This window comes from Emys orbicularis, chromosome 9 (genome assembly GCF_028017835.1).
Source record: "Emys orbicularis isolate rEmyOrb1 chromosome 9, rEmyOrb1.hap1, whole genome shotgun sequence".
Lineage (NCBI taxonomy): Eukaryota > Metazoa > Chordata > Testudines > Emydidae > Emys > Emys orbicularis.
Window position 1 is genome coordinate 48,651,433 of NC_088691.1, and position 12,987 is coordinate 48,664,419.

The 12,987-nt window shown below is 54.8% G+C and overlaps 1 protein-coding gene across 17 annotated transcripts in view; it reads right to left on the reverse strand.

Moving 5' to 3' along the window:
* Nucleotides 1–12,987, reverse strand: part of KIF1A (kinesin family member 1A) — a 148,187-nt gene that overhangs the window by 40,619 nt on the left and 94,581 nt on the right. For all 17 annotated transcript variants that reach the window (XM_065410667.1, XM_065410666.1, XM_065410665.1 and 14 more), the window contains 9 exons: nucleotides 12,603–12,688; nucleotides 11,768–11,906; nucleotides 11,362–11,530; nucleotides 10,675–10,765; nucleotides 8,473–8,591; nucleotides 7,877–7,932; nucleotides 4,954–5,062; nucleotides 1,054–1,120; nucleotides 840–924 (listed from right to left, as the gene is read on the reverse strand). In XM_065410667.1, the coding sequence (XP_065266739.1) occupies nucleotides 840–924; nucleotides 1,054–1,120; nucleotides 4,954–5,062; nucleotides 7,877–7,932; nucleotides 8,473–8,591; nucleotides 10,675–10,765; nucleotides 11,362–11,530; nucleotides 11,768–11,906; nucleotides 12,603–12,688 (921 nt within the window). The remainder of the gene's footprint in view (nucleotides 1–839; nucleotides 925–1,053; nucleotides 1,121–4,953; nucleotides 5,063–7,876; nucleotides 7,933–8,472; nucleotides 8,592–10,674; nucleotides 10,766–11,361; nucleotides 11,531–11,767; nucleotides 11,907–12,602; nucleotides 12,689–12,987) is intronic.

Below are 12,987 nucleotides of genomic sequence, written 5' to 3' on the forward strand. Positions count from 1 at the left end.
GGCCCCTATATCCATCCCCTCCTGCTAGAACCTAGAGACCAGACTGCCCAGGCTCATCCCCATGGGTGGGAGGGTGCATGGCTCCAGCGGGACCACTAGGAGGAGCTCTGTGTGCCTGCTACTACACCCCTCTGCAGGTCTGGCTCACTCCCTTCCATATGGCCGGCCAGCCCCAAAGGCCAGTAGCCTCCAAAGGCCATGGAGAGGGGGAGGCATGTCCTTCCATCTTGTCCCCTCCCCTACCTGTAAGGACATATGGATGGAGCCACTCCTGAGCTCCCCAAAGCATAGTCTGGCCTTTACATGGGCTATGCAATGAGAGAGGCTCTTTGCCCCTTCCCCTCCACTAGGCCCCGGGTAGAGAGCAGGCACCGAGAGGGCCCCACTTCCCCAGATGGGGGCTCAAAGAGCTGGCAGAGGTCCCCCAGTCTAATCCGGGGTGCTGGCAAGAATAATGGGGGCACAGCCTCAGCTGGTGGCAATTTCCATTGAAGTAAATGGAACTCTGACCATTGACAGCAGCTGAGGATCCACCCCGGGACCCCTGCTGCAGCAGCAAGGGCCTAGCAGTGCAGCCTTGGCTCCTCGGTACTCAAGGAGGGGGCGCCTTGCTGAGTGATGTGCTGCTGAGCATGAGTACAGGGGGTGCCAGCCGGCCCCCAGCGATCATCTGCATTATTTCCCACAACAGGCCTGACAGAGTAGGTGGAGCGGGAGCCTGGACAAAGTATGAGGGAGAAGAGATTATGGGGGAGAAGGGAATGGGAGGGAGCACACAGGCGTGAGGATGCAGGAGTGAGGCGTCTGCTCAGACCCTGCCAACCAGCAACTCTGCTTACCTACAACCAGCTCTCGCACTTCTTTCCAGCGGACGAGGCTGCTGTTTTCATGCACTAAGGTCACGGTGATCCTCCTCTGGATTCCCTGTCAGCACCACACCAGAGAGAAAAGGGCAGTGGTTAAAACCAACAGCCCAACACCCAGTTGTTATGGGGATTAGGAAGATGGGCCAGTGGAGCGGCACAGGGACAAGGAGCAGGGCAAGGACCATACCTGGTGGAGCAGGAAGGTTCCGAGGCACGGCATCCCTCCACGGTGATCAACGACGGCAGGAATGTAACTGAAAAAGGGAAGATCAGTGAGATGTGATCTGAGATGGAGGTGCTCCTCCCCATGTCAGGGCCTGGACGATCTCACCCCGCCATCCCAGGGTCTGGGGGGATCTCACACACGCACCCCGCAAGTCCCTGGGGATCTCACACATGCTCCCCTCAGGGCCCAGGGGATCTCACAAATGCACCCCCCTGGGTCCAGGGGATCTCACACACCAATCCCCCAGGGCCCAGGGGATCTCACCCATGTAACCCCCAGGGCCAGGGGGATCTCGCATTCGCATCCTCCGAGGGCCCGGGGGAACTCACACTCGCATCCCCTGAGATCCTGAGGGATCTGACACACACACCCACAGATCCCAGGGGATCTCACACATGTCCCACTCAGAGCCCAGGGGATCTCACACTTGCAGCCCCCATTGCCTGGGGACCTCACACATGCACACCCCAGGGCCAGGGGGATCTCACCCATGCACTTCCCAAAGCCCAGGGGATCTCACACTTGTACACCAGAGAGCCAGGGGGATCTCACACATGCACCCCAGAGGTCCTGTGGGATCTCACACACGCACCCCCAAGACCTGGGGGATCGTATACTCACTCCCTAGGGCCCTGGGGATCTCAAATATCCACCCCCAAGGGCCAGGGATCTCACACACGCACCCCCAGTCACTGGGGGATCTCACACAGACTCCCAACAGGTACCGGGGGATCTCACATACAGACACCCCCACAGGCTCAGGGGATCTCACCCCCCCATCCCCCAGCATAGGTGATGGCTTCCTCTATTCCCGGTGGGTGCTCGACCCCCACCACACCCCTGGCTCCGCCCCTACACCGCCCTCACCCCACCCCCATTCCACCCCCTTACCTCAAGTCCCCTCCCCTGCCCCGCCTCTTCTCCGCCTCCTCCCCTGAGCATGCCGTGTCCCCGCTCCTCCACCTCAGTCCCAGAAAGTCGTAAGCATCGCCAAACAGCTGTTAGGCGGCAGTGCAGCAGGAAGTGCTGGGAGGGAGGGTGAGGAGCAGGGATGCGGCGCGTTCGGGGGGGGGGGGGAGGAGGAGTGGGGAGCTTGGCAGCTGGTGGGTGCAGCGCACCCACTAATTTTTCCCTGTGGGTGCTCCAGCCCCAGAGCACCCACGGAGTCGGCGCCTATGCCCCACAGGGCCCGGGGGATCTCACATACGCATCCTCCCAGGGTCTGGGGGATCTGACAGATGCACCCCCCAGGACCCGGGAGATCTGACACATGCACTCCCCAGGGCCTGGGGAATTTGACACAGACACCCTCCAGGACCTTAGGGATCGGACACATGCACCCCATAGCTCCTGGGGGATCTCACACATGCACCCCCCACAGTACGGGGGAACTCACACACGGACCCCCCAAAGTCCGGAGGATCTCAGACACTTGCACCCCGAAGTCCTGGGGAATCACACACACAGACCCCCAGGGTCTTGGGGACCTGACAAATGCACCGCACAGGGCCTGGGGGATCTGACACATGCATCCCATAGGGCCCGGGGGATCTCACACATGCACCCTCCAGGGTTCGGGGGATCTCACCTACATGCCCAACAGGTCTTGGGGGATCTCACCCATGCACCTCCCACGGCCGGAGGGATCTCACACTCGCATCCCCCAGGGCCCGGGGGATCTCACACATGCACACCAGAGAGCCCGGGGGATCTCACCCATTCACCCCCCCAGGGCCTGGGGGATCTCATCCACCCATCCCGCAGGGCCTGGGGGATCTCACACACGCACCCCACAAGGCCCGGGGGATCTCACACACGCACCCCCAGGGCCCAGGAAATTTGAGACAGGCACCCCCCAGGACCTGTGGGATTGGACACATGCACCCCCCCAGAGTATGGGGGATCTCAGACATTTGCACCCCATAGTCCTGGGGGATCTGACACACGCATCCCCCAAGGGTCCAGAGGATCTGACTCATGCCCTCCCCAGGGCCCGGGGGAATCTCACACATGCACTCCACAAGGCCCAGGGGATCTCACACATGCACACCTAAGGGCCCAGGGGATCTCATACACGTATCCCCAGGGCCTGGGGGATCTTACACTCGCACCCCCCAGGGCTTGGGGGGATCTCACGCACCCCACATGGCCCAGGTGATCTCACACAAGCACCCCACAAGGCCTGGGGGATCTGACACATGAACCCCCCAGAGTTCAGGGGCTCTCACACACGAACCCCCCAGGGCACAAGCTCTCACACACGTGCACATCACAGGACCCTAGGGCGCGCGCACACACACACACACACACACACTCTCTTGTGATTCCCATTTGTGTTGCCAGTGCCATGCATGGAGGGTCCTGATGATTGGAAGAGATTTGGGCTCAGCCCTTCAGCTGGCAAAAGGGCATTCCAATGTCCTGAGCCCAGCCCAGCACACCGGAGACCAGACACAGGCGGGACAGGCCCAGACTCCATAGGGGCCATGCCTAGGAGCGAACAGACTTTCTCCCAGAAGCAGCAGCAGCAGGTGACTGGATGTCTCTGATCATCAGTGGAGCCCTTAGAGCATCCCAGACTCAGAGGTGCTTGAATCCTTTATTGGCTGAGTTTTGCCTGTTGGTCCTGGCTGGGAATTACCCACAACCAGACTGTGATTTTAGACATTTATTTGTTATGCCCAATTGCCCAACCAATACTTTGTGCCAACATTTTTTGAAACCCATGGTTTGGTTTTCCAACGGATCCCTGTGAGAATTCCCTTTGGCGCCATGTGACTGCTCCCCCAAATCCCATGGTGTTGTGTCTGCCTCCTGCGTGGGTCACCTAAAAGCAGCCACATTTGCAAATTATCGATGAACCACCATCACCGAATCTCTTGTGTGAATCCCCAAAAGAGGCGGCTGTGGGAGCAGGGCAGATGTGAGACGTCTTCACTATCGGTGTGACACCAAACAGACGGGGCATAAAAAACTCCTTCAAATGAGAACTCTAGGCTGGAGGTGAGAGTCTAGACAAGCCATTGCAAGCACTAGCCCAAGGAACTGTGGTTGGTTTGCAACTGCTTTTTTGCTGCATTTGTCCTGTGCTCCCCAGCTGCATGCTAGCGCCACTCCCATGTCCCTCATTTGTTTACTTGTGGCAGGCTATTTTTATTGCATCACTTATTGCCCCGACTCCCAACATCTTGTCAATCTTTCACCAGCAAATCCCACCTGGAATGCATAGGGAGGTCCATGCTCCTTCCGCTGTGGCAGTTCTGAAGACCCCTGTAAGATCCCTTAGCTGCACAGGCTCATTAATGAGTGTGCTTTGGAAAGATTCTCCCCAGGCTCTTCCTACAGCTACCAAGCAATTCAAAGGCTGCTGCTGATAGTGCAGGGCCCCCTACATGTGCCCTGTACCTGGCACTGGGGCAGCTGCTTCCACATACAGTAGACCTTTCATCTGGAAGAGCTGTAATTAAATCAACAGCTGTGGCTGGCTGCTGGGGTGGGAAGGTAATTGTATTATTGTCTGATTTCCTCTTCTCATTGTTCTGCATGAGGCAGCTACATCAGCACAATTCTCATAGCTCTTTGGACCACACTGTGCTTTGGGGAGAAACTTGTTCCATTTTGCAAGGGACATCTCAAAAAGTGACACTGTGGTTTGGCATAGAATCATAGGCCTGGAAGGGACCTCAAGAGGTCATCTAGTCCAGTCCCCTGCACTCATGGGAGGACTAAGTATTATCTAGACCTTCCCTGACAGGTGAGCTCTCCAGGGTAGGATTCCCCCTACAGCTCCCCAGGATGGGGTCCCCCGACAGTAGGACACTCTGGTTCCCTGGTCAGCCCTCAGCAGGGGACGGTACTTACTCGCCATTGGCCTCCAGCTCGCAGATCTCAAAGAAGACCATCAGATCATATTTGCACTGGCAGGGCCCGGCGCTGGGGCGCGCCAGGGTGCTCAGCTTCGTCGCTGGCACTACGGCAGGCAGAAAATAAGACTTACAAAGAGGAAAGGAGAAGCTGCTGAAGTGTGAGCTGGACTCACTGCACCACTCAGGAGATGTGTGTCAGTCAGAGCCAGGACCACTGGCAGTGACTGTCTAGGAGAACAGCTAGCCGAGATCTAGCCCCAGCTGGAGATGACCTCTGACCCCCAACATGCCAAGAGAAGGGGGGAGAACATGCACTAACATATGCACCCAGTCAGATTCTGTGAACCCATACTCCTGTCCGTAGTCCCACTGAAGCCAGCTGGCCGATGTAGGGAGCAAGGGTACGAAGGATCAGGCCCACACAATGTATACGAGAGACGAGACACACACAGAAGAAGTGACTGCTGCTTTTGCTAAGCTCTGGCTGAGCATCGCCCTCTGAAAGGCCAGCCCCCTCAGGCCCTTCCAGCCAGAGGCCTGACCCCAAATCACAGAACGATGAGGCACGACACACAGAGGCAACAGCAAACCAAGACACTAGGCTGCGAGGAAAACCACTGGGACTCGGGTGTCAGATGCTAAAATATTTGGTGCCCAATGTGCTAGCCGGCTCGCTTCTGGATGCGCTCTCTGGGCATGCTCTCTCTGCTGCTAGCTCAGCCACCTCATTCCTTCTGCGAGAGAGGGAGGAGTCCAGCCCTGCTGTCCCCCCCCCCCCCCCCCCCGCCTGTAATGAACTGTGCTGAAATGAAAAATGCAAGTAGCCTCAGAAAAGTGTGTATTGCTTTGGGAACAGGCATGGCAATGCCATTCAGTACTGAGCTCTGTGGGTGTCCCCCAGGCATTACATGGACACATTCCCCAGGGGAGGCATGGCTAGAAACCTGAGTAGCAGTGGGATCTTCCACAGTGGTGTCCAGGAACCAACCAGGTTTCGGAGCCTTTCTCACAGCACAGTTCATTACAGGCGGTGGGGGGGTGCACAGGGCTGGACTCCTCCCTCTCTCGCAGAAGGAACGAGGTGGCTGAGCTAGCAGCAGAGAGAGCATGCCCAGAGAGCGCATCCAGAAGCGAGCCGACTAGCATATCGGGCATCAAATATTTTATCAGCTGGAGGGATTTTTCATGCTCTTCAGGGTGGAGGGAAGGGAAACAAACAGAAACCCCAAAACAAAGCAAAACGGTTGAGACACAGAGTGGGAGCAAATGGACATTGTGGGGACGGGGATGCAGTCTGCTTTGCCAATGCTGCGCACTTCAGCCCTCTTTAACCACTCCTGAGCCCTCTGAGCCACTGCTTTAAACAGGTGTCCCACTCAAATCAATGTGTGCCAGGACAGAGCTGGTAGCACGTCTCTGCCCAACAAGGGGGAGGGGAGATGTAAGAGTGAAGGAAGGGGAGACACCCCGGGATGGGTATTCTGCAGTCTGGATGTGCATGTCGACGGGAGGCAATTTAATTTCAGTCCAGGAACCCTTTCCTATAACAAGTGGAATCAAGGCCATCCTTACCCATACGCAAAGTACGCAGCTGTGTAGGGCACCAGGAAATTTGGGGCACCAAATTTCCTGGTGCCCTGCGCAGCTGCATACTGCTCCAGCCCCTTCTCCGTCTCTTCCCCAGGGCCCCCGCCCTACTCTGCCCCCGCCCCGCCCCTTCTGCTTATGTCACACTTACACAATGCAGCAGGGCCGGGTCTGTACTCACCGGTGGTGGGAAATGCAGACCCGGCTCCAGTCACGCCGCTGGTGAGTGCTGGGGGGGTGGTTCCCCCTTGCCCCCCAACCCAGCCCCCCCCCCACAGAGACCTAGGGCCTGCCCCCCCCCCCCCCGCAGAGTCCTGGGGACAGCCCCCCTGACCCCCCTCGCACAGGCCTGGCAGCGGGTGGGCTGCGTAGGGCCCCAGAATAGCTAGGGACGGCCCTGAGTGGAATACTCAACACTGAGGTTACAGTGCTAGTGAGCCACCAAGGAATGGCTCTTCATGGATGACAACGTTTAGTGAAAGGATGGGGGCTTCCCTGCAGAAAGGGAAAGGGATGAGGAAGGATTGCTGGAGTGCAGGAGGTACTCAGCATGCCAGTGGCTAGGCCTACTTCTGAGCTAACCAGATCCTAATGAGCAGACTTGGCAGGTTTAGAGCGCTGTGAATTATCCTGCGCTGATTTCTTGATACTGTCGAGATTTTCTGAGGTCCTGTTCTCTACTACCGAGTTACCACAGGGCAGTAACCCTGGTCCAGTAAAAAACCAAACCACCTGTGCTAGCCATCACTTTACTGTGCGGCCCAGGGGCCGCTCCAGCCAGCACCCCGCTTTACACTCAGTCATCGCCATCTGGGCCCCTTTCTGCGGCAAATGCAAAAGGGAAGGTGGCTAGCGTCATCAGGCCTACCTGTTCATCTCACCACCAGGACTGCTCTCTGCTGAACATTCCCACAGAAATAGCTCCCCCCACCTGCAACACCCAGGAGTTTCCCAGACAAATGGTTTCTCTGTAGAGCTACACACCATGGCTGGCTCTATGGACATGTCAAAAAACCAATATGCCACGAATACTGGCTAGCCTGGAAAGGTCTCCTTCCCCCACTGGAGTGGCTTGATTTACAGAAGCCATCTTAAGAACGTTATGCAATGCATCAAGCTAAACAGCATGAGAACCCACTGACAATTCAGCCTGTTATCGAAACACCATCTCCCATCACGCAGACCCTTACTGTGTACAAAACCAGGTGACCATGGTGTTATCGCAGAGCAGTCCAGCAAGGAATGACCAATTCTCCCCCAATTCCCACGTGCTTCCAAGTTGTGGCTTCTGAAGCATAATGTACTTTAGAAGGGGAAAAACAATGGCCTACCTGGCTTGGACAATGGCATGACCCGGGGGAAGTGGCGTCGGGATGGTCTCAGTGGGCTATGGAGAGAAGAGACTCAGATGAAAGAATGCATGCAAAATAAATGACTGGTTTAGAGAAGGTAGAGCTGAAGCTCCCCTCCTCCCCATCTCACAACACAGGAACAAGGGGACACTATGAAGTTGGAAGGTAGAAAACTCAAAACCAACAAAAGGATATACTTTTGCAGGCAACATCTCATTCGACTGTGGAACTCACTGACACATGATGTTGAGGCCAAGAATTTAGTAAGATTCATCTTTATTTTCATACATGTTAGAGGAATGGAAAACTCTGGCTTCTTAGCTAAAGCTTCAAGATGCTGCAGAATTCAGTACTGCTAAGCTGTAGATACCAGAGAGTGTTTGCACAGAATTTATAGACCTGATCCATAGCCCACAGAAACCAATGGAACGACTCCCATTGATTTGGATAGGCTTTATCAGATCCTAGGTCCACGCTACATGAGGCTCTGGTTACAACGTTAAAAAATAAGTCTGAGTCAACAAGAGGGGTGAGCCCATCCTCTGGATGTTACCCCTTCCCTACACCACACTGACCTGAGCACGTCCTTGCAGAGAGGAGGGAAGGGATGTTGCTGATAATGCCCAAACACCTCAAACACAATCGGTTGGCTCTTGATGTACTCAATGAATGACTTGGTCACCTCCACCGCAATCTGAGAGAGAGGGGAGCAGGGGACAAGCAACAAAGCTTTAAAATGACATACAGCAGCAATCCATTTGTCTAGGCCCCTATCCAGCAAAGGATTTAAGCATGCGACTTCCCCGGGATTACTCACATTCTTAAGGTTAGACATGTGATGGACACAACACTTTGCTTACTAGTAAATGGTATTTCTCCAAGGAAACAGGCTCAGCTCACCCCTCTGATGGGTTTTTGCTTATGTCACACTTACACAATGATGGCATAATGCTGCTGGTTTAATTTCCCCAAAGCTAAGGCAGCCCTTTGATTTCTGCAGGAGGAGGCAGGGTGAATATTTCTGCATGGGAGTGGTTGGTCTTCCAGAGCAAAATGGTGAGACTGGTCTAGAGGCTCCTCACAGAGACACTCGGCGTCAGAAAAATCTGGACCCATATTGCCAGGGGTTACGTCAGAGAGGTCTAGAGCTTTTCTACACCAGGTCCTTGAAGGAGAGGCTAATAATGTCAAAATAAATATGAAAAGCAGGAACCTCAGGAACAGGAGCCATGACCGTCACCAGCAGGACCTACGGAACCTTAACAATGGCCTTTATTCTTCTCTCTGGAGCTGGCTTTCCAGGCTTCACCTTTAAGCCGGTCCCAGGCTGTGACAGAGTTTGTGGTCATGTGAGAGTGGACACAGGGAAGAGAAGGGGGAAGGATAACAACCCTTAACAACCTGGTCTGCTGGCTCTTAGGCCGGAGGTGGCCTGCTGTCAGCCTGAGGACCTGTGCTGCTTCAGAGAGAGATGATGGTTCAGGGGCACGGCATGTTAGATACAACGGTCTAGAAAGTTTGGGCTCCTTGTCACAAGAGTGTCTTTTGTTGGTTTTCTTTGTAGCACTCTTTGGTTTCTCTGCCATTCTCCTCTCACACAGACACCCTCTTGTCTAGAAGAGACTTAACTTGCTGACAAAAACCTACCCTGGGCAAGTTCAGCAAGGAGGGTGTGACAGTGTGCTGGCTGCAGCACACTGGTCACTGAAGGCTGCAGGCGTAATTGGAGACTACCAACCTGTTACTGGTGGGGATTACTGACACTTGGGGGCCAGTGCTGAGCTAACAGGTAACTGGCTTAGTTCCTGGGAGGATATACAATTGGGAGGACCAGAAAGTAAAAGGGGGAGCTTGGGGGATGTGTGTGTGGGGGGGGAGCTGGGTGGAGGAGAGAAGCTGTGTGCTCCTGTGTACCTGTGCTGTGTCCTGTCCTGTTTGGAAACAGAGGGCTACAGGGGCCCGTAGTGGGCCAGAAATGGATAGTTGGTGTTTGTGACGGAGAACCATGAACACAGGCGAGGCTGTGCTACTCACTGGGTAGCTGAAGAAGTGCCCTGTGAGGGGAATGCCTGTGACAGTCAGAAGGACACACACATGGTTTCTTCCCCCACCAAAATGCAATCAATGCATTTTTTTCCAGCCGCTGATCAAGTGTGATATATGTGACAACCCGTTAACTCGTGAGCTAAGCCGGTTCACTCAGAGGAGCACCCTGTATGATCTCTGATCACACACTGTAACGAGAAGGAAGTTCTCAGATCTCCAGGATAAAGCAGCAGCCCATTGCAGAGTGTGAAGTGTATTACCCCATGGGCAGAGAGGAGAGCACATTGCCATGTGACTGGGAGGTGGTGCAATTGCTGCTGTCAAACTGGCAGTGGTAGAGTGGGATTAGACCAGTGGTTCCCAAACCGTGGGGCACGCCCCTCTCGGGGGGCACGGAGGAATGTTCAGGGGGACGTGGCGGGGTCTGAACCAGGCCCCATGGGGGGCAGGGAGGAAGTGCCACCCAGTCCCACTCTGCATCCAGCTCCACTCTGCTCCCACCTCCAGCCCCAGCCGCAGCTCCACTCCCGGGCCTGGCCCCAGCCCTGGTTGCGGCTCCACTTCCGGCCCCAGTCCCCGGACCCCAACAGGGCACGGACAGATTCCCTTATGGGTAAGGGGGGGCACAACAGAAAAAGTTTGGGGAGCACAGGATTTGAAGGTTTCTATGCTCTGGACAGACCCTGAATATTGCGGGGCAGAGAGAAAACAGCCTGGGCAGTGATACTAACGTTCTGGACATGATAGAACCCTAGAGGTGGTCCTCGTCCTGTGTTCTTCAAGGGCTCCGTTGAAAAGGCCTCATCGTGACGATGGATAAAGCTGCGAAGGGGGGAAGATTGTTACAGCAGCGGTGTGGTCGGCAGGGTAAAATGAGAATGACAGAGCGAGGTGGGAGCCAGCGTAGACTACCCCAGGTCTGAAAGAAGATGACTCGTTTCCCCTCCCCACAGGGGCCTGCACTCTATAAGTTCAGATAGGCTGCTACAGAAAGTCAGCTCTCCATGGGCCAGATCCGCCACACACTGCCGTCCATGGAAAGACACCCACTAACTTTAGCAGGCTTTGGATCAGGCCTCATGTCAATGAACAGACTCATTTTGCACTGCATGACTCTCTCTCGGTTCTTTCCCTCTTTCATGAGGCATTGGACAAAAATTCAGAAGCGAAGAGGACAGTGTGGCCAATCTAGGTCTGGGCGCTTGCCCTTTCCCATCTCAGGGCTGCCCAGAGACCCCCTGCCACGTAACTGAGATCCCATTTCATTTAGGAATCCAGCAAGGGCAGGGCGGTTGCATGCCCCTGCTATCTGTTCATGATGCTCCTTGGGGAGTGCAACCTTCTGATTGAGGCAAAGGCAGAGTGGGAGGAAGAGGGAACAAACACCAGCAGAGCAGAGGGATCTGAGGACATCTCACTTAAACTGGCAGAAGATATCTGCATATTCTGCAGAGATGCTGGAGGCTTGCAGAACTGTCACTCGGAAGGTGAAGATGCTGCCCAGTGTCAGATGGTCCAGAACTGCTTCCAATGGGTCATCTAGAGCAACTTTCTCTGGACTGTCGAGGAGGAGATCATCTGGAGTCACTGGGGGAGGAGGAGAGCCATTAGAAAAACTCCAGACAGCATCCATCAAGGCCTAGTGAACGTCCGGCATGCCACATACCAACACAAACATTGCTTTCAATGGAGCTGGCAGTTCACACCCTGCTGAGGCTCTGGCCCTTTGCAATCCAGTGAGCAGTAAAACACTCTTTTGCTTCCTACTAGGTACACAGCTCCCGCCCAACGCCACTTCCCCCTGGACTAAAACAACCCTTTCACCTGCACAGGTGTTGTTGTTGACTTCATCTGCAGAAGGTCCGATGTCAGTTATCTGCCCCTGGCCTTCAACAATCCGCAGTTCCTCCTGCGAGGTCCCTGAACGAGACATCCCCGCCATGGGACAGGCCTCAGACTGGAACTGCCAGGCACAAGGGGAAATGGAACAGAGAGGCTGTGTGTGTAGGGAGGCCGCAGTCCTGATAGCACGCTCACCCTGCTAACGGCCATGAGCAGCCTTTTCGTCTCTTGCCTGGCATGCCTTCCCCTCTGTACTGCGTGGCAGACACCCAGTCAGGCATGAGAGGCTGCAGCTTTTATCTCCTCTACCACAGCAACATCTGAAGCCTCAGCGTTAACGTATGGCACACAGATTGGCCGAAGGGACAGGGTCAAGCGGCCCAGGGAATCCGTAATGAGAGAGGGAGCCTTTGGCTGCTAAGACATTGTTCCAATCTGACCTAGGTCTGTACTGAGTGACTGTCATCTACCAGCTGTTCACTGGCCTGCGTGAAAAGAACCAGAGGCTCCAGTTCCATTCAGCAAGGGCAGTGCCCATGCCACTCTGCTAGCAGGCCACTGCAGTCACGGTGTTTGTACTGGTGTGGCTGAGGCCAACCTTCAGGCCCACGAGGGATGTGGTCATCACTCCCTCTCCTAACCCAAAGCGCATCATATCTAGGGCACTCCTAGTCTTCTGCAGTCTGAGACCAATAGGCTAAAATATTAGGAACGGACTTGTTATCAGGATATGAGTAATAGGAGGACCCAATACACTCCCCAGCAAGCTAAGGTCATAGAAAGATATTCTCACCTGGGGCTGGCTGCCATACTGTACCTTCTCAAAGTGCTGATCATCAAAGGATATTTTGGCTGTCCCTGACTGCCGTACTCCTGAACCATAATCCGGGGCTTCTTCATCCGCTGAAAGAGGAAACACAGCAAGACATTACAGGAAGGCAGGAAAAACTCGCTCCCAAAGCAGATCGCAGCCAGAGTCAAGGTCTCTGGGATTGTGACCTTTCATACACTGCTCCCTGAGTTTCTTCATCAAGGAATGCTTGAGTGGTCACTGGCTGCAGAACTTGATGAAAACCAGTGAATTCCAAAAGGCAATCATGGAAATGTTGCAAGAAGTGCTTTCCAGCCTCTGTTTCAGAGTCAACAATTCTGCATTAGCTAACAGCCATCTATGTGCACACTCATCTATAAATTGGTACCAA